Raw genomic sequence first — 20,066 nt, 5'->3', positions numbered from 1 at the left:
GGATTTTCTTACAAACAGCTCACTCTTTTTCAATGAAACCAATTTTCCTTGAAAAATAACTTCTTAAGGAAGATTTTGGCATAAAAATGAGGTCCGGAAGATTTTTCTATATTTTTCTATAATTTTTGAAAGTTGGCCGTAAAAACATATTTTTAATGCACAATACTCAAAACAAGAAGATTTGTGAGAAAAGAGATCCGCTAAGGGAAATTTTTCATTTCTTTTGTGTGATGAAAATATGCTAAATAATATATATTAAACTTAGAAATTTATCTTCAAGGTGTGCCCTTGGAAAGTTTGAGAAATTGGTATGAAAAAGAAAGTTTTGTACCGATTAAGGGGAACTACAAGAAGAGTAGAATCATGGCTCAACTCCTTTCATTTTTAGCACAAGAAAATCACTAAAACACATATGAAAACAATGTTTAGATCCATTAAGAGCATGTATTTGAAAAAGGAGAATAAAAGAGAGGGTTGTGTTGTGGCTTACTTGCTAGGCTAGGCCAAGTTGAACAAGATTGCTCTTCTCTTCCTTCCTCTCTCTCTCTCTCTCAAAACTTTTCTCTTGCTCTCCTTTCCCTCCTCTAGGCCGAATGTAGATGTGTGTGTGTGTTGCTTGTGTATGCTATGCTAAGAGGGTGGTTGTATATATAGACAAATTTGGTGTGAAAAGACACAAAGGCCCACTAGTTGGAATTGGATTGAGAAGTTTGGATTTACTTGGAGTCTAAAGGAATAGGAAGTGATTAGGGGACTTAATTATGTGATTAGACAAGATTTAGTTAGCCTCTATTGGAATGGAACTAGGTTGGGAACACAATCCCTTGATTTAGAGGTACTTGGTACTTTTGCTTCTAGAATGCCATGATTACAAGCCTTGAAAATTGAGCCCTCACACTCCCCTAGGTTGGTCGGCCATGGGGAAGGAAAATGGGGAATATTCTATTCAATATATGTGTACTATGGAGATATTCCCAATATATATAGATCCACAAATTGATTTGGTGGTACTACAGTATAAAAAGTACATGTACTAGTATAAAAAGAAGTGAGGGCTTGGAATTTAACTCATGTATTGGAACGTTATTTATGTAGAATTAAATTAAATTAGGCTAAGGAACCTAATTCGGCTAGGATATTCTTGTTCCGATAAAATTTTAAAAAAAAATGTACTAACCGGCAAGATTTGAAATAATTTAAGAAACTAAGGGGCTTTAAGGAAATAATTCAATCGTAAGGGTTTTTAAAGAAAATACATTTTTCAGGAGCTTCACACGATGAGCCACTCCAGAATCTACCAAAACTTCAGGCCTAAGTTCCTCAGATTCCACTGAAAAACAAATCTCTCTTTTTGAATGATCAAATAATCCTTTGATGTGGATGAATTAAACCATGAGATAAACTCATAAAAACATCAAAGAAACTAGTGAAGAGGCTCCAGATGAAAACCCTAATACCTAAGAAGTAGATCTGGAAGTTGTACCCTAAAATCTAACTGAACCGCAGCTTTATAGCAAACAAAGTCGCGATCTCCGCTTGAGGACAGGAATTGAAGATCGAGAGGTGTGACTTAAACACATGTTTCTGAATAAGGATCTATGCTCGAGCGCAAGAAGTGGCGCTCGAGCGGAAAATCTCAACTCTCAGTATATTTGCAGGCAAGTCAAACTTCGGTGAGATCCCCGACTTAGTTAGCGAAGTGACATACATAAAAGGATTAAGCTCACAAACTCCTATGCGCATAATTTAGGTTGGATTCGCATCTAAACACTCATAGCCTCACATAAATAAAAAGCGAATAAAATTACAACTGAAAGGAGTTTTGTCAAACAGGATTGCTAATAACAAAAATCTAACACTTTTGTACTCTCTGTTACTGTTGAAATTTTGAAAAATAAGCCATGTGGTAATACTTTTTCCCGAGCTCCGTTGTTTGGTAATTTTTCCAAAAATAAAAGCTCCAACCGTTTTTGAAATTTAAAATAAAACACAATGAATGTTGTTTAGTGCCAAAAAAAATAATTTTCTTATAAAATTTGTAAAATTTAAATTTGTGAAGTGACTTTTTTAATAAAATTTTGTTAAAGTGGTCATTGGGAGTCCACTCTACCTCTTTTATTTCCTTAATAATAATTGAAAGTTTGAACCCATTTGACATTTTTTATGAAGTCATTGATTGACTATGGAGTCAAGACCACCTGACTTGACAGAAAAGCATTTTTGTTAAGTGATTGAAGTGAATTACAAGTTATGGCTCTCCTTCGAAGTTTCTCCCCATAACTTTAATGTGCTAGTTGTTGTCATTTTAGTTTTGGTTAAGCCAAATTTGAGAAGTTGGTTATTTTAGTTTTTGGTAATATTATATGTATTAGTTAGTGTATTAATTAGTGCACCAACATATGTTATGACATTATTATTGATCTCACTCACTATCACTACAAGATCTGCACTTTTAGTGAGCACTTTCCGCGAATAATATAAAAGTTTGTAGCTAAAAGTTACCTTTTGGCGATCAAATATTAATTAGTCACGAATGGTCATTATTTTTGGTGACCAATATGAGTTGGTCACAGAAGGTAATATTTTGGCGACCAAAAAATGAGTTGGTCGCAGAAAGTGATATGCTTTTGGCAACCAACTACAAATTTGGTCGCGGAAGGTCACATTTTGACGACCAAAAAATAAGTTGGTCGCAGAAGATAAAAAATAAGTTGGTTGTGGAATTGGCGACCAAAATTTTAGTCACCAAAAACTTATTTTTCCCGACCAAAAATATTTTAGTTGTCGTATATTGAGTTTTGGCTACTAAAACAATTTAGTCACCGAATGGAAAATAAAAAATTATTTTCTTTCTTTGGCGACCAAAAATTTGGTCACCAAAAACTTATTTTCAGCAACAAAAAAAAAATTAGTCGCCAAATTAGTACTTTTAGTGACTAATATTTTAGTCGCCGTTGATTGAGATTTGGCGACTAAAAAAGTTTGTTAGTGAAGGTACCTTTTTTGCGACTAATTTGGTCTTTTAGTTGCCAAAATTTTGGGAGGAAAATTTGAAACGTGGAGGCAGGAATTGAAATTTTTTTGCGAAAAAAAAATTTGGTCACCTATTGTAAAACGACGTCGTTTTGCACCAGGAAAACAGGAAAAATTTTTTTTAAAAAACCCCCTAATCTAGTGACTGACCACACAACCCTTGCTCCACCATTGTTACGACCTCTTCCTTCAGTGAGAAACAAAAGAAGAAATGGGAAAGGAGAAGCCAAAATCCATAGAAGTATGGCCCGTAGTGAAACCCTTCGTCAATGGCGGAGCCTTGCTCGCTACCTGTGTCGTCCAACCCATCGACATGATCAAGGCCAAAACTCTTTGATTTTCTACTTTGCTTTGCTTTGCCCTCAAATCTTAGATCAAACGCCTTTGTCTCCAACCTTCACTATGTTGAATTTTGAGCTGAAAGATGATTTTTATTTATTTTTTATGTGTTGGTTAGTTAAGATCAAAGTGTAAAGTTACATGTTAAATATGAAGAATTTTGTTTCTGGAATCTAAATATGGTATTTGATTTTGAGCAACGGCTTTTGATTTTTGACCAATCGAATGCACCATACGTGTTTGTAAATATGCCTCACTGAGAATTTCTTTTCATGTGGACTTTGTATCCTTCGCCCATTTGATTTCATGCAATTCTATGTAACTCTGAAGTGTTTTCTCAACTCAATCTGAACTCTTAATGGGTTTCTTAATGGGTTTGATTTTGAGCAACTGCTTTTGATTTTTTTTTTTCAACTCAATCTACCACTACAAAAAAACAAACAAACAAAGTAAAATAGACTGATTATTACATGAACAAATACCCTGAATTTATTCTAAAGAAAATAAGTACGGAAAATTCTTTATGAATTAGTTAGCAATATAGTATATACTTCCTTCTTTCTGTAGTTCTTGTATCAAGAAGAGGAATAACCTACATAGTCATCAATAGCTACCAATAACTTCAAATGGGTTATATTATCCTCCTGGTTGATGCAAAAATGATGGAAGTTAAATCTACACAGTTCAACACAATTCTTCAAGAACCTTTTAAGACTTTGTTTATTATATTTATTTCTTACCAGTTACCACAAATGCAGGTTATCCATTCATGTTGCTCTGTATTGTGCTGTGCCTTTAGAAATTGGTCCAGATCACTTCTATAAGGAGCTCATTACAATCTACACAATCTGATTTTAGCAGAATATGGGAGATTTGTACTTATTCCAATTATGCAAAAATTAACAATGACTAGAGGAGAGGATATAAATCCGACTAATGGGTGATAAGAAAACATGGAGTAAATTAACAATCTTATCACCATACTTCATTTCTTTTTTCTTTCCATCACAAAAACAATCTCTCTCAACCCCCAATCCTAAAGTACATACAACAACAATATCCCAATTACTTAATATAGAATTATATAAACTCAGGCACAGCAGAAGAGCCATCTTAACCATTTCATAAAGACATTATGGATGAGAGGACATGAATAAATTGCCCAATTGGTTCTAATGACTCAATTTTCAGATTTCAATAAGACTAGGATATTAGTTTCATTTGCAAACTATTCCACCATTAGTTTGCTTATGCCAGATACAATGAATGGTGTAACAGAGAAGATGGGCTTCTTGTGGTAGGCCTTGTTGCTTTGAAAAGGTAGAGTCATAACAAATCAATTTTAGACATCATGACAACAAAGTTGCAGCTTCTTTGCTTGTGGTATATTGTGCCACAACGTAGCCAAAGTTAAGACCAAGTTTTGTGCATTATAATCGAGCATGATGCAAACTGCAGAGCTTATAAACAAGAAGAACATAAAATTTAGAATTTCTTATTGGGCCAATCGGATTTTACATAACCGAATTCTGGATTGAATTCCAAACTTTATTTATGTTTATTCTAAATTAATATGAAACTGGTTTATTTTCATTTGTTTCCAGCTTCTCTACGCTTCACAAGTTCAAAACCTTTTACAACTATATGTGTGTGCTTTAATACTTGTTTAATCTCCATTTTGAAATAAATATTATGTTGATTTAGCAATCAGGCTCTAAAGGGGGGCAGTGCACATGCCAATCATTTTCTTGGAATAAGATTAGTAAGCAGCAGTTTTTCTTTATTTGAATGGTCTGTACACAAAACAAATGATTTCTTAGACAAAAGGTGTTCTCATTTTGAATTTTTGATGGACCTTTATAGTTTTCTACCATTTCGATGAATTCTTGGAAATTATCTTCCTCTGTTGATTAATGCTTCTTTTTTTCTTCCCTATCCATGGTTGATGTGTTTCTAATGCACAAATTTTATTTTTCTTTTACTGTATGAACATATTGTACGAATTGCCCATGGTCCTGTGTCTGTTATTGTGTATGGAGACCAAGACAAACCAGCACTACTTGTCTATCCTGATTTAGCTCTAAATCGTAATTCTTAGATTTGTTCCTTCCTATTTCTTATGTTTAAACTCGATTCTTACACTTAGCAGTTTCTGTGTTTCATTGTCGTAATTCTTAGGGTTTTTCTCATAATTTTAGTTGATGTTGCAGCGGACCCCTCCTCTTTAAAATCTGGTATTAGCAAGGTAGCACTGATTGGCATTGCACTTGGGACGATTGCAGGTGCAGTTACGTTATCTGCAATTGTATCACTTCTTATATTGAGATTGAATACGAGAAAACGCCATACATCTTCAAGAAGACATTTATGTGAGTACCTTACGGTTACCATTATCTGAGGTGGAAGTAAAATTTATCATGATTCTCCATTGTTTAGTTCCTAATTTTAGTAGTTGGCAAACAAATTTCAATTTGTTGGCAATGGTGATCTTGTATTCTAATTATTGACAACAAATATAGTATGATACTGGGATTTATTGAAGTATATCCTCATATGCTTTATACTAGGGTCACTGTTATTTTTTTCAGAAAACTGGGATCATTATTAAATTTATCATGATAGATTTTTCAGTTGAAAAAGAAGCTGTTCTACAAACTATTAAATGTGTTGGAGATGCATATTATCCTCCCTAAATTACTCAGAGCTGTAATTATATAACCTTGTATGTGGCCATCTTTGATTGTTTTTAATTTGAAAACTTAAACAAAATAGTTTTTTTTATAAATGGGCAAACTGTATGTAAGCACTTGTGTCTCACCATATTTTGGTTGCGTTTTATGATTTCTTATACTGCATGTTCAACCCTGACCATTAGGATTTTAAAATACCCAATATAAAATACTTGATTTGCCATGGGCCTTATGGGCTTGTGGTATGCAGTTCACCTTCCAAAATACCAAGTAGGGGGCACAAATCCCATGAAGGTAGTTTCTACAGTATCCATGCAAGTGGATGTCTGATTATAATTGTTCATTTTTTATTGTTGTCTTTGAGGGTATTTAAAGCATTTAGTTCCCCCTCCCAGAACTGGTTATGGATCGGGTCTTTTACTGATAGGGTTCGGTGTTTATTTATTTAGTCATTTTGACATCTTTATCCATCTGCTTCTTTAGATTTGCTGAGTTGAGGATATCCTTGTTGAAGGCGGTATAGAAGGATCCGTTATTCATTTCCATAGGGCAAGAACTATAACTATTGATTCTCTTGGAACAATTAATGCATCGGGAATGGGTATGTATTTTTTCTTTACTTAAAAGTTGCTGTTAAATAATGATTTATTGGCAAACTTCTGTGTTCGCTTCTCTCTGTAGAGCTGTGTAATTGGTGTGGTGTATTCTCTATTTTTTACATTTACTTCATTGAAGGGGTAAAAAATCTTGTTTTCAAGTAAAAGAGGAAAACAAATTGTCCTAAGAATGCATTACTTTTTTTTTTTTTGCAATGTGTTAAATTATGTGGACTGCTATGTGTTAAATTATTTTTTGCAATGCTACTGGTCTGTTCTGTTTTGTTTCTCAGTGTCAATTTGCAATGCTAGTGAAGGCAGGCTAGTGTGTGTATGTTGCTGCTGTTGAGAGTTAATTTAGTTGGTGAAGATGCTAGGATTGATCAAATGCATGGCAAATCAGTTAAAGGGCTTTGGGAACTGCAACGTGACATCTCTTCTCATATTCAATTATTGTAATAATTATTGTAATTTAGTTGGTTATATATTTTCATTTTTATTTTAAATGGAATTCAATTATTATTTGATGATTTAGTGAAGTTAAAAGAAAGGAAATTTGTTAATTATTGGTAAATGTTATTGTTCCTTAATTGTGGTTGGGTTTAATGAATTTTGTTCGATATTTGATTGAATGTTTATAAACAAAAATTGATTGTTCTCATAATAAAATAAAAAAAAAAGATTTGACGACTAAAAAATTGGTCGGCAAATTCTACACTTTTGCGACTAAAATCATTGGTCGGCAATTCCTTACCTTTTGGCGACTAAATTGTTAGTCGGCGATTCCTCAACTTTTGGCGACTAATCTGTTTGGTCGTGGAATGTGACAGTTGGCGACTAAGATATTTGGTCGGGAAAATATCACTTTTCGCGACCAAAGTGTTTTAGCGACAAAATGGATTAGTCGCAGTAATGATATATTTAGTGACCAAAAATTTAGTCGGCAAATCCAACTTTTCCCGACCAACAAAAATTGTGGTCGCGAATTAATTTTGCCAACCCTCAATTGGCATCCAAAGTAGCGACCAAAAAAATTGATCGCGGATAATTTTTGTTGACTAAAAATGGGCTTTTAGCGACCAATTGTTTGGTCGGCAAAGGTGTTATTTCTTGTAGTGTATACAAATTATAAATACTAAAACCTCTTAAATTATGTTACATCATCAATTAGTATACTAATTAGTCCACTAATTGGTGCATAAAGTATTATTTTTTAGTTTTGGACTATTATAATAAGCTAAAATAGTTGTATTTGATAAGATGGTTGAATTTTTTTGTAGTTAGATGTAATGTTTGTAAGTAAAAAGTGAAATGATTATGGATTTGATGTGATATTTTATCTTATTAACTATTTTAACCTATTTAATTTTTTAGTGCAATTTTATATCAAAAAATCGAAAAATTCTTCCCAAACACCTCCTAAAAAGATAGTGTGGTGATCTCTATTGCACAATTTTCCTTGGGATCATTTTGGGATCTATTTTAATTATTCAAACCCTTCACTTTTTAAAATATATCGAGTAAAATATACCTATAACAAATTAAGTTGATCGACCACACCCCAAAAGCAATTTTTTTTTTTAGATACAAATGATTCGATTTAATTTCAAATTTCATAAAACCGTAAGTAATGATTTGTTCATGGTTTACTTCTAAACTTAACCTATCTGAATCTTGTTCACCTCTAATATATACATTGTATGGATATGACTATGGTAAGCATACATTTTCACAAGCTGAAGCATAAGCATACACACACTCTCTCTTTCTCAATCATGTCCGCGAGGAGGCTGTACGATGCTTCTCTTATGGGAGCTCTGGCACTGTTAGTGCTCTTATGCATGGTTGATTTGGCCATTTGTTCCTCGAACTGCACAAATCAATTAGCTCTCCTCAGCTTCAAATCATCCATAAAAAATGATCCCAACAATGTGTTGAGTAACTAGACGAAAGAAACCAATTTTTGTGGCTGGGCGGGGGTTTTATGCAGTTGACGTAGGCAAAGAGTCACGGGCTTTCTCCTTGGCAACATGAGTCTCGAATGCACCATATCTCCTCCTGCTGGTAATCTTTCTTTCCTTAAACTACTCGATCTTAGCTACAATAGCTTCTACGGTCATCTAACATATGAAAAAGGCTATTTGCGTCGCCTAAAAACCCTTTATTTATTTGATAATATGTCAGAAGGAAACATCCCACTGGGTTTACACCACTGTCAAAGGCTTGAAATGATATCTCTTTGGGGTAATAAATTTAGTAGTAGAATTTCGAAAGAGCTAAGCACCTTATCCTCTCTAAGTTTCCTTGCTCTCTGACAGAATGAACTTATAGGTACTATTCCACCTTCCTTTGGCAACATTTCAAGCTTAGAAGCGTTTGGGCTAGAAATGAACCACATTTATGGAAACATTCCAACTGAATTGGCACAACTTCCAAATTTGAAGATAATTGACCTTGGATTAAATTATCTCACAGGTGCAATACCTTCTGCAATTTTTAACAAGTCTTCAATGGTTCAAATTGTCTTGAATTTTAATGCCTTTTCAGGAAACCTTCCAACAAATAATGGCCTTTTTCTTCCTAATCTTGAATTACTCCTTTTGGATCTCAATCAACTATCTGGAAACATCCCTTCATCTCTCTCCAATTCTTCTAAGCTCACTATGCTAACACTAGCTACCAACTTGTTTACTGGATCAGTACCAAAACATTTGGGCAATCTAAAACACCTAGAACATTTGAATTTATTTCAAAATCAACTGACAAACAAATCAGGAAGCATGGAACTTAGTTTTCTCACAGATTTGACAAATTGTACTTCCTTGGTGGTGTTGGAGGTGCATCGAAATAAATTGAGTGGCACCCTACCCAATTCTATTGGATATCTTTCAAACTCTTTGGAAATACTTTCTGTATCTAAAAACCAACTAATTGGTACAATTCCTAAAGAGATTGGCTCTTTGAGGAAATTGAATGTCCTTTCATTGTCTTTCAATAATCTGAATGGAAACATCCCCTCAACTCTTGGAGAAATTAAAAGCTTGCAAAGGTTGTATCTTGGCGATAACAACTTTCATGGATCAATTCCAAATGAGATTTGCCATTTGAGCAACTTAGGGGAACTTTATCTAGAGCTAACTAACTTATCTGGATCAATCCCAAGTTGCATTGAAAATCTTAGAAGTCTGCAGGTGATGGATCTACTAATAATAGATTGACCTTCATACCGTCGAGTTTATTGAACCTTGAAAATTTACTGTTCTCGAATCTTTCATTCAATTCATTAGTTGGAAGCCTAGATCCAAACATAAGACCATCGAGAGTGTTGGAAATCGTGGATTTATCTTGGAATCAAATCTCAGGAAGCATTCCAAGAGTTATTGGGTCTTTTCAATGCCTAACTTCTTTGAACCTATCTAGGAATTCATTCTCGGGACCCATTCCCAACACAATAGGCAATTTGATAACATTGGATTTCTTGGATCTTTCACACAACAATATATCTGGACAGATACCTAAGTCTCTTGAGGCACTTTCACATATCCAATACATGAATTTCTCTTTCAATAAGTTGGTTGGGGAGATTCCAAATGAAGGGTCGTTCTTGAACCTCAAATCATGGTCATTCATGGAGAATGAAGCACTTTGTGGGAATCCTATTTTGAAAGTGCCACCATGTGCAAGCAATAGTTCCAAGAAGTCGATGATTAAAATTAATCTTCGATACATTCTTCCTGTCATTGCATTGATGCTAATCTTTTGTATTGGTGTGTATGTCGTGAAAAGAAATCATGGAAACAATGTCTAGAGTCAAAATCTAATAGATTTATATTCAACAACGGAGCACAAAATGATTTCATATCTAGAGCTTCTACAAGCCACAAATGACTTCTATGATGCCAACTTGCTTGGACTCGGTATATGAAGGTGTACTTTCAGATGGGACAACTATCACTGTTAAGGTTTTAAATTTGCAACTTGAAGGAGCTTTCAGAAGTTTTTGATGTCGAATGTAAAGTGTTGCGAACAACTTGACATAGAAATCTCGTTGGAGTTATAACGACATGCTCTAGCCCTGAGTTAAGAGCATTGGTTTTGCAATATATGTCTAATGGAAGCCTTGAAATGTGGTTATATTCCCATAACTCTTGCCTTAATCTCCTTCAAAGGATTGGCATCATGATTGACGTAGCATTAGCTCTGGAATATCTCCATTACGGTCAATTATAGCATGTGGTTCATTGTGATTTGAAGCCGAGCAATGTCCTTCTAGATGAAGACATGGTTGCACATGTTGCTGACTTCAGCATTGCAAAAATTTTAGCTAAAAACAAGACTGCAATACAGACCAGGACTTTAGGTACCATCGGCTATATTGCTCCAGGTAAATGTTTTAATTACCTTTATTGACTTTATATTTCTCATTTGACAGGCTTGTTACAAATTAATTTTCTATGTATTTATTATTAATTTGTTTGGCATGCATGTCTTGAATGTAAATTTTATGTTTTAAGTTTGTCAAAGAAATACCGTAGATGGCTTTTGTTAAGTGTCAATATATATTGCTTTAATCAAGAATGAAAAATCTAGAAATCCTCTAGATATTGATTTGTGATTATGTATCAATTTTAAGCAGTATTTAACAATCCCAATCAAACAATCAAGACAAATCAACACAACGATTTTAATGTGAAAAAAACCACAATTGGACACCTCCAACTGTGATTAAAAAACCACGGGCAACAGCCACAAAATAATCCACTAAGAAGATTTAAAGGAATTACACAGGTATACTCTCAATTACCTAGCGAATCCACGCCTAATTGAACCAACCTCTATGTGCCTCTTCCAACTCGTCTTCACCTCGGAATTGTCTTTACGATGAGCCACCCCGGAATCCACCAAAGCTTCAGGCTCGAATTCTTCAGAATCCACCGAAGAACAACTCTCTCTTTTGTAGAACAAACAAGACCTTTGATGTATACTCTTTAAAACATGAGTTGAATACTCAATCAAAACATCAAAGAAAACTCACAAAGTATCCCCAGATATAAACCTTAAGAACCAAAAAGAAGATCTGGAGGAATTAAATAGTTTTGGGAGAAAACCAACTATTTATAGAAAATCCAAAAGTAATCCTAGTTTTGGAAGAAATCCAATTACTTTTGGATATCCTAGCTTTGGAAGAAAATCAACTTCTTAAAGAAATCCTTGTCAAACGGGATTGCCAATAATAAAACCTAACAATCTCCCCCTTTGGCCATGCCGTGACAAAACACACCTAACAAATAAAATCCTAAACACCCAACCCATTACAGCCAACAAAAACAAACTTCTTTCTCAAGATCATGATCTACCAAACAGCTATTAGTGCCACAATCTCCAAAACAACTATTAGTCCCACAAGAGTATAAGAAAAAACAATAAACATAGGACAAGATTATCTTGAAACATGAGATGGAAAACATGAATAGATGAAAACTAAGACTCATGAAAAACAACTCTCAAACAACAAAAGCAAGATCATAAACCAACCCAAGTCAAGATGAACCAAACTCCCCCTTATTAAAAGCAACCACAAACACTGAAAACAATGAACAAGAAGAAAACGACAAAAATAATATGGTGGAGCAATCCAGAAATTTCAGATTAGTACCTTAAAACACACAAGACTATCCAAGAAGCACCATTACAAGAAAACACAATGTGCGTAGTCTGTAGATGATTCCTTGTGAAAGAAAGTGATGCATTATGTGAAAAGCGTAGATCCCATGATAAAAAGTGTGTGTGTGACTCTTGGAGTTCGACAAACACTAGATTCAATCTTAGTAGTGATCTGAAAGTTGGACCTCCAACAAGAGAATCTAAGCACGACAAAGGAAAATCAAACCACTAGGAATCAAGGGGTATTTGGTGAGTAAAAGCGGAGGCTCCCCGTCAATCAATGAATCTTTTTTTTTTTTTTTCACACACTTTTTCTTACTTTTGCACATTTTTTATTTCTTTTGCATATTTTTTCTTTTTCTTTTGCTTTTTCTTTTGCACAATCATTGGCGGCTGACACACTCAAGAGTATGGAAACCGAACCAGAGAAGCATGGATATAATAAGGATGGCCTGGTTGGTGACTCTGAGGTAGCCTTTTCCTCATGGCTAGACTGCAAAGAATTAAGGGGAAAGCTGTGGAGGTGCAAAAAGATGGAAGGTGGTTAAGAGACTCAACATCACCCATGATATGCTAGTATAGGTCAATTCCTCCAAAAACGCAAAAGATCAATGACAGAAGTCCATAGAGAAAAAATAATCACTAAGGCGGAAGACTTCGATATTTGCTAATCCAAGAGTGTGTACAGAATGAGACATACTAATCAAAAAACACGCACTCCAAAATGAGTAATGACCACAGAAAGCACACATATATTAACATGTAATGGATACTCTTATCAATTCCAATATGCACCAAGGACCACTCAAAAATTTCAAGCTTGCAAAACCATACTAAGAAAATCTTTTTGGTTTTTTTTTTTCAAAAAATAAAGCAAGACAAAAAAATGAACAAGCACACATTTAATGACAAAAAAAAAAAACACAGAAACCCAAAAACTAAAAAGAATAAACAAATTAACACAAGTCACGTTTTCTCACCCAAACCGCTTTAGTAGGAACAAAATTGTGAGAATTACGGTTCTTGGGTGGTGTCTTGACGTTGTGGTTCCTTTCCCCTGCAATAAGAACCCGTCTTGATATGGTTTCCAACTTCCTATTCCTAGGTCTAGGCAAATACACTCTCCCATGCAATTTATAACAATAAGGGCGAATATGACCATGCACACCACAATGATGACAAATAAAAACAGGGTGTACCTTCTTTTCTTTTACCTTACCAACTCTAGGAAGTTTAAGAAGTCCATCCTTATGTTGAATTTTTTGTTCTCGCTTTCCTTGAGTTCTTGTATCATGAAATGTTGAAGCACTCTGTTTTTGCTCTTTTTTACCACCAAAGCCAAGGCCACTCTTGTCACAACTTATTTGTTGAGACCCAATGATATCCTCCAAAGTCTTTGATCCTTTGTTCCAAAGACCAATGGTAGCCATAGCACACTTGAGCTCTTTCTCTTTCTTGATCATTAGTTCTTCCAAAGCAACTTGTGACATCTCGAGAGATTCAATATTTTCTTCATACATGGCATGGGTTTGTAGCAGCTTATTCCTTTCTGTCTCACAAGTCAACAGTTTTGCACAAAGAACTTGTCGATCATCAGCTACCTTGATGGCATTAATCCTGGCCTCGGAAATCTCCTCCTTAAGTTTGACATTCTCACTTTCACATGCTTTGAGTTTCTTTGTGAGTTTGTCATTCAATTTGAATAAGTTAAGAGACTCCTTATACAACTTTTCATAAGCTTGCTCAAGCTCTTCATGATCACTCTCCGAGGATTCATCATCAGTGATATTCTCAACTGACATCTTCAGAGAATTTGTTTGTCCTTCAGCTTTGAAAGCCGCCATGAAAGCAAGGAATTGTTTATGTCCCTCTTCGCCTTGATCTTCGTTGTCACTTTCATCTTCATCAGATTCTGATTCATCATCCCAAGTGATAGTGAGGGCTTTCTTCTTCCTCAAACGAGTAGGGCATTCTGAAGCAAACTGGCCAAATCCTTGGCATTCATAGCATTGGAGTCTTTCAGAGTTCCTTTGTATCTTTCCTTTCTCCTTCTTGGCTATAGAATTAATTTTGAGTTTATCTTTGCCTTTAGATTTATGAGAATGAGTAGATTCCAAAAGATTAGGATTCTTTTTCAAAAAAGATTTTTTAAATTGTTTAACAAAAGCAGCCATAATCTTGGAATCTATCTCACAATCCTCATCAGAATCCTCTCCAACTCTATGAGCACTACTAAAAGCAATATCTTTTTGTTTCTTTTTGAAATTCCTATGCGCCTCATAAGTTTGGAGATTTCCAACTAACTGATCCAGCTTGAGGTTGTCAACATCTTGAGCCTCCTCAATAGCCGTAACTTTTGGTTGGAACCGATCGGGCAAGGATCTTAAAATTTTTCCCACAACTTTGGATTCTGGTATTTTTTCACCTAAATTGAAGCTGGAATTTACAATGTCACTCAACTTCGCATAAAATTCATCAAAGGTCTCATTATCTTTCATTGAAAGGTTTTCGAAACTAGACGTGAGCCTTTGAAGTTTTGAGCGTTTAACCGAAGGAGTGCCCTCATGAATAGTTTGTAAGATATCCCAAGCCTCTTTTGCACCTTCACAATTGCAAATACGACTAAACTCTTCAGGTGTGACAGCGCAAAAAAAAGAATTGATAGCTTTACTATTCCAGCTACTATTTTGGTAATCAGTTGTGTCCCACTTATCAATTGGTTTGGGAAAAGTTACTCCATCAATGGTAATCGTTGGTTCAGTCCACCCATACATGACAGATTGCCAAACTTTTTCATCAATAGATTTTAAAAACGATCTCATCCAAGCTTTCCAAAAAGAATAATTGGATCCGTCAAGTAGGGGTGGTCGAACCATAGAACTTCCTTCACGAATTGTATCCATTATCACAAATCAAAGAAGATCTCGTTCTAAAAGCATATTTTTTTTAAAAAAAATAGAACGACCTGCTCTGATACCAATTGAAAAATCTAGAAATCCTCTAGATATTGATTTGTGATTATGTATCAATTTTAAGCAGTATATAACAATCCCAATCAAACAATCAAGACAAATCAACACAACGATTTTAACGTGGAAAAAACCACAATTGGACACCTCCAACTGTGATTAAAAAATCATGGGCAACAGCCACAAAATAATCCACTAAGAAGATTTAAAGGAATTACACAAGTATACTCTCAATTACCTAGCGAATCCACGCCTAATTGAACCAACCTCTATGTGCCTCTTCCAACTCGTCTTCACCTCGGAATTGTCTTTACGATGAGCCACCCCGGAATCCACCAAAGCTTCAGGCTCGAATTCTTCAGAATCCACCGAAGAACAACTCTCTCTTTTGTAGAACAAACAAGACCTTTGATGTATACTCTTTAAAACATGAGTTGAATACTCAATCAAAACATCAAAGAAAACTCACAAAGTATCCCCAGATATAAACCTTAAGAACCAAAAAGAAGATCTGGAGGAATTAAATAGTTTTGGGAGAAAACCAACTATTTATAGAAAATCCAAAAGTAATCCTAGTTTTGGAAGAAATCCAATTATTTTTGGATATCCTAGCTTTGGAAGAAAATCAACTTCTTAAAGAAATCCTTGTCAAAGGAGATTGCCAATAATAAAACCTAACAAAAAACATAATGGCAAGTTGAGATAGGCTCTCAGGCTTTTCACTGCAACTTTAAAGTTGAACCACATGCCTATTGACACTAATTACTAGATTAATTAGATTACTAGGTTAAGGGATTATTAAAAAGAAAATGAGGCAATGAATCATTTTAGAATAAAATACACTAGGTTCCTAAATATATGTTATGTGATTTTTGTCGTCCCAATTTTAATTTTGTCAATTTTATTTCTAAAATTTTGATTGAAACAAATTGGTTTAATTTCAAAGGAATTGTTTAAATCATAATAATAATAATAATAATAATAATAATAATAATCCTGGAAGTGTGTGGGTGTTACTTTATTTTCCAAAGTCTTCAATTTTGTTGCTTTGGTCTCTAAAGTCTAATTAAGGACACAAAGTATAGCCTTACAATGTTATGTATAAAATTGCTAAATTTAAAATTTTAGAGACATAAGTTATATGACACACATACTATTACTATTTCGGTAAAGTTTAGACAGTAGTGTGAAATTGGAGAAGTTTGACTGAAATTTAAAAACTTAACAGACAAAAATTTAAACTTGGTATATTAAAGTGACACAAACTATATATTTTATGGATCAAAGGTGTGTATGTTATCCATCATTTTAACCAATTTTGAAATAAAATATTTTGCCTGATTGAGCTACCTCCTTCAAAGGCTATCATTTCACTTTTTTTAAAAAAAAATTTAGGCTCCGTTTGGTGGAGTTTTCAAAATCTAGTTCCACACTCACTTTTGAGTGTGGTGTTTGTTTAGGGTTTTTAAATCATAATTCTACACTCATTTCTCAAAACTCAATTTAAAACATAATCATTACTTTTCAAAACTCATAACCAAACACATAATTCAAAACTCTTTTCAAAACTCCATTCAAATCAATATTTTAAAAATATTTTAATTTTGTTAAGATTTTAAATATTTTAATATTTAAATATGTTACGATTTTTTAAATTTTTAAATTTTTTTAATTTTTTGAATATTTTTAAATATTACGATTTTAATTTTTTAAATTTTAAAATATTTTATAAAAATAAATTCAAACTCTATTTTATAAAAATATTTTTAAATATTTTAATTTTTTTGTTATGCATTTGGTTACGATTTGAATGTAGAGTTGTAAAAATAGTATGGAGTTTCGAGTTATGTGTTTGGTTATGAGTTTTAAAAATAATTTTTTAATTGAGTTTTGTTTTATGTGTTTGGTTACGATTTAAGTGTAGAGTTGTTTTTAAATTTAAAATATTAAAATTTTAAATTATTTTAATTTTTTAAATATTTAAATTATTTAAATTTTTACGATTTAAAATTTTTGAATATTTATTTTAATTTTTTACTTATTAAATTTTTTAGATTATTTAAATTATTTAAATATTTATGATTTAAATTTTTTGAATATTTATTTTGAAAAAAAATTATTTCATTTGTAGTATTTTCAATTAAAAAATTGATTAATGTTATTTTTTGTTAATAATAAATTTTTTAATTGAATTTTAAAAAGAGTTTGGTTATGAGTGTTGATCAAAATTTTCAATAATGTGAAAGTAATGTGTTTTGTTATGAGTTATAACAATTTGAATTAAGTTTTGAAAACTCTTTTCAAAACTCATAACCAAATAAATTTTCTTACTTCACATGTCAAATCAAACTTTCAAAACTCAATTCTACACTCAATTCCACACCCAAATCAACACTTTATTCAAAAACCATAACCAAACAAATTTTCTACACTCAAATCATAATTCTAAAACACACAAACTCAAAATACAACTCATATTCTCAAATCATAGTTACAAAGCTCTACCAAACGGAGCCTTATTTTTTATTGTTTTGTGGGTATGGCTCTCTCTATACTCATATCCTCCATATTTTTTCATACTTCATTTTTTAGGTTTCATTCTAGGCTCACAATAATAATCTAAACTGTTCATTTTGTAAATCTTATAATGAAGTACACAAAATCAATTTCATTGGATATTGATGAACAAATCACTTTTTTGTTTTATAGAAAGAAAAGTTTAAGCACAATTACTATCCATTTTAAAAAACAAGATGCAATTTATTCATACATCTAGTGATATATGATGAAACTATTTTTTTACATAACTCATATAAATTGTTGAGATTACAAGATGAACGGTTTAGATTATCAATGTGGGTCTAAAATAAAACCCAAAAAATAAAGTACAGAGAAGTACGGAGGATACGAGTATAGAGAAGAGCCATTCTCTTTTTTATATGACCAGGGTATTTGGCAATATATTAGTGGTTTCCATTAATTTCTTCATAATTATTTTCAAACAAAGAATATAAGTATACATGTAGATGGCGATATAAAATGATAACAAAAATCAATAATATATAACATTTCTCATATTTTATACAAAATATGGTTTTGAAGGACCAGTCTCAACAAGTGGTGATATATATAGCTATGGTATGATGCTTTTGGAAACATTCACAAGAAAGAAACCCACAGATGAAATGTTCTCTGCAGAGATCAATTTAAGGCAATGGGTGAGCACATCACTTCCCAACAAAATTATGAAAATAGTGGATGGTAGTTTATTGAGGATGCAAAATGGCAGTGACATGGTTGCCTCACAAAGCATTCTTCTTGCTATTTTAGAGTTGGGTTTGGACTGCACCAATGAGTTACCTGTGGAGAGGAGTGACATTAAGAAGGTCCTTGGCAAGCTGAACAAGATCAAACAGCAATTCCTTCAAATCCAAAGTATTTGACATGCACATTGCACATGTTTCAATTAATCCTTTGTTTCAACTGTTGGCCTTTCAAACATTTATCAAAATATTCCTTTTTTTTTATTTTTTTATTTTTAGTGAGGTGATTGTTAAAATAAAATATTGTTATGATTTGTAATAATATTGTCGGACTTTATATAATTTTAGTTGGATTTTAATTTAATTTATTTTTCTATGTATGACGTATAGATCTAAAAGTCCAAATGTTAGTCATTCTGTTTTGAGTTTTTAAAATTTGTTTTTGAGTTTTAAATTCGTGAATATTTTTTTATTTTATTTTTGTGTACTTTTTAAATTTTTTTGTCAATTTTTTTTTCTTTTTTTCTTAAAAACTTTTTAGATCCACATAATCTAAACAACACTTAAAAAGTATAAAATTTGTGAAAAATCTTTTAAAAAATCCACTAAATACTATAAAATACAAAAGAATACAAAAATCCAGTAAAATTTTGTATTACTAATTTTTTAAGAGTTTTCTCAAACATTTTACTTTTTAAGTACATCTAAATTAGATGCATCAAAAAAATTGACTAAAATATTTTAAAAGTTCGCTAAAAAAAATGAATTGAAAACTGAAAAAGTGTTTATAAAAATTCAAAACCAAATAGAATGAATGATTTTGTTTATGATTTTTAGCCACCTGATTTAATTGTATTTATCTTTAAAAAATAAAATAATATTTTTAAAATTATGCTTGTCATATATATATATATATATATATTCTTTAAATTTAGTGTAAATACTGTTGGGACTGAATTCCCAAGACCTAGTGATATCGCATATAGATTAGACAAAAAAAAATAAAAAAATTACAGTGATCTATAAAATTCTACAAGGTGGAATTAGAGTTTATACTTTCAAGATCTATCTGGTTTGATCTCATTTAAATCATGAACAGAAGATTGTAGTTGATAAATTCCAAATTCGGTTGCATCTTACGATCTTCTATCGTGTGGGCTAAAAAACGTGAACCTTTTTACTCTCTCTCTCTCTAAAACCCGAAAAATTATTATGCTTTAAAGAGCTACAAGGATGCATATATATAGGCTATGCAGGAACCATTAGGAATATATTAGGATTAGGACTCCCTATAGAATTAGGAAAACTTAATTCAACCTCAATTATAATTTCTAATTTCATAAATTATAATTCATACCACTAAAGAATTATTATTGCACTTCCATCTTAATCTCCAAATTATATTTCAAGCTTAACATTATTAAATGCTTATTTATCTCTCCACGGGTTACTAATACTCAAAAATTAAATAAATTACTAACGAATATATTTAATGAAGTACTTCTTAATATT

General features: G+C 32.6%; 1 protein-coding gene and 1 long non-coding RNA gene across 2 annotated transcripts; both read left to right on the top strand.

Annotated features, from left to right (window-relative positions):
* The first annotated feature begins 6,540 nt into the window (after positions 1 to 6,540).
* LOC114318662 (uncharacterized) lies at positions 6,541 to 7,232 on the top strand. The gene is made up of 2 exons (XR_014365605.1): positions 6,541 to 6,663; positions 6,952 to 7,232. It is a non-coding gene; the product is annotated as an uncharacterized LOC114318662 (long non-coding RNA).
* A 3,310-nt stretch (positions 7,233 to 10,542) lies between these two features.
* LOC114285134 (receptor kinase-like protein Xa21) lies at positions 10,543 to 18,734 on the top strand. Its single transcript, XM_082923239.1, has 3 exons — positions 10,543 to 10,620; positions 10,913 to 11,042; positions 18,394 to 18,734. The coding sequence occupies exons 1-3, from the start codon at positions 10,543 to 10,545 to the stop codon at positions 18,732 to 18,734; spliced, it is 549 nt and encodes a 182-aa protein (XP_082779365.1).
* Positions 18,735 to 20,066: the final 1,332 nt, after the last annotated feature.

The sequence above is a fragment of the Camellia sinensis genome, chromosome 4, assembly GCF_055761805.1.
Source record: "Camellia sinensis isolate YWXY chromosome 4, ASM5576180v1, whole genome shotgun sequence".
Classification (NCBI taxonomy): domain Eukaryota; kingdom Viridiplantae; phylum Streptophyta; class Magnoliopsida; order Ericales; family Theaceae; genus Camellia; species Camellia sinensis.
Note: the sequence above shows the minus strand (reverse complement) of the source record. Positions and strands in the feature narration are given on the sequence as shown.

What these genes read in the sequence shown, in the direction of transcription:
- LOC114285134 (XM_082923239.1), top strand. Translation starts at nt 10,543, where the DNA reads ATGACTTCTATGATGCCAACTTGCTTGGACTCGGTATATGAAGGTGTA. An exon ending in GGACAACTATCACTGTTAAG is followed by an intron (nt 10,621 to 10,912) that starts GTTTTAAATTTG and finishes TGTGATTTGAAG; the next exon opens with CCGAGCAATGTCCTTCTAGA. An exon ending in CATCGGCTATATTGCTCCAG is followed by an intron (nt 11,043 to 18,393) that starts GTAAATGTTTTA and finishes ATGGTTTTGAAG; the next exon opens with GACCAGTCTCAACAAGTGGT.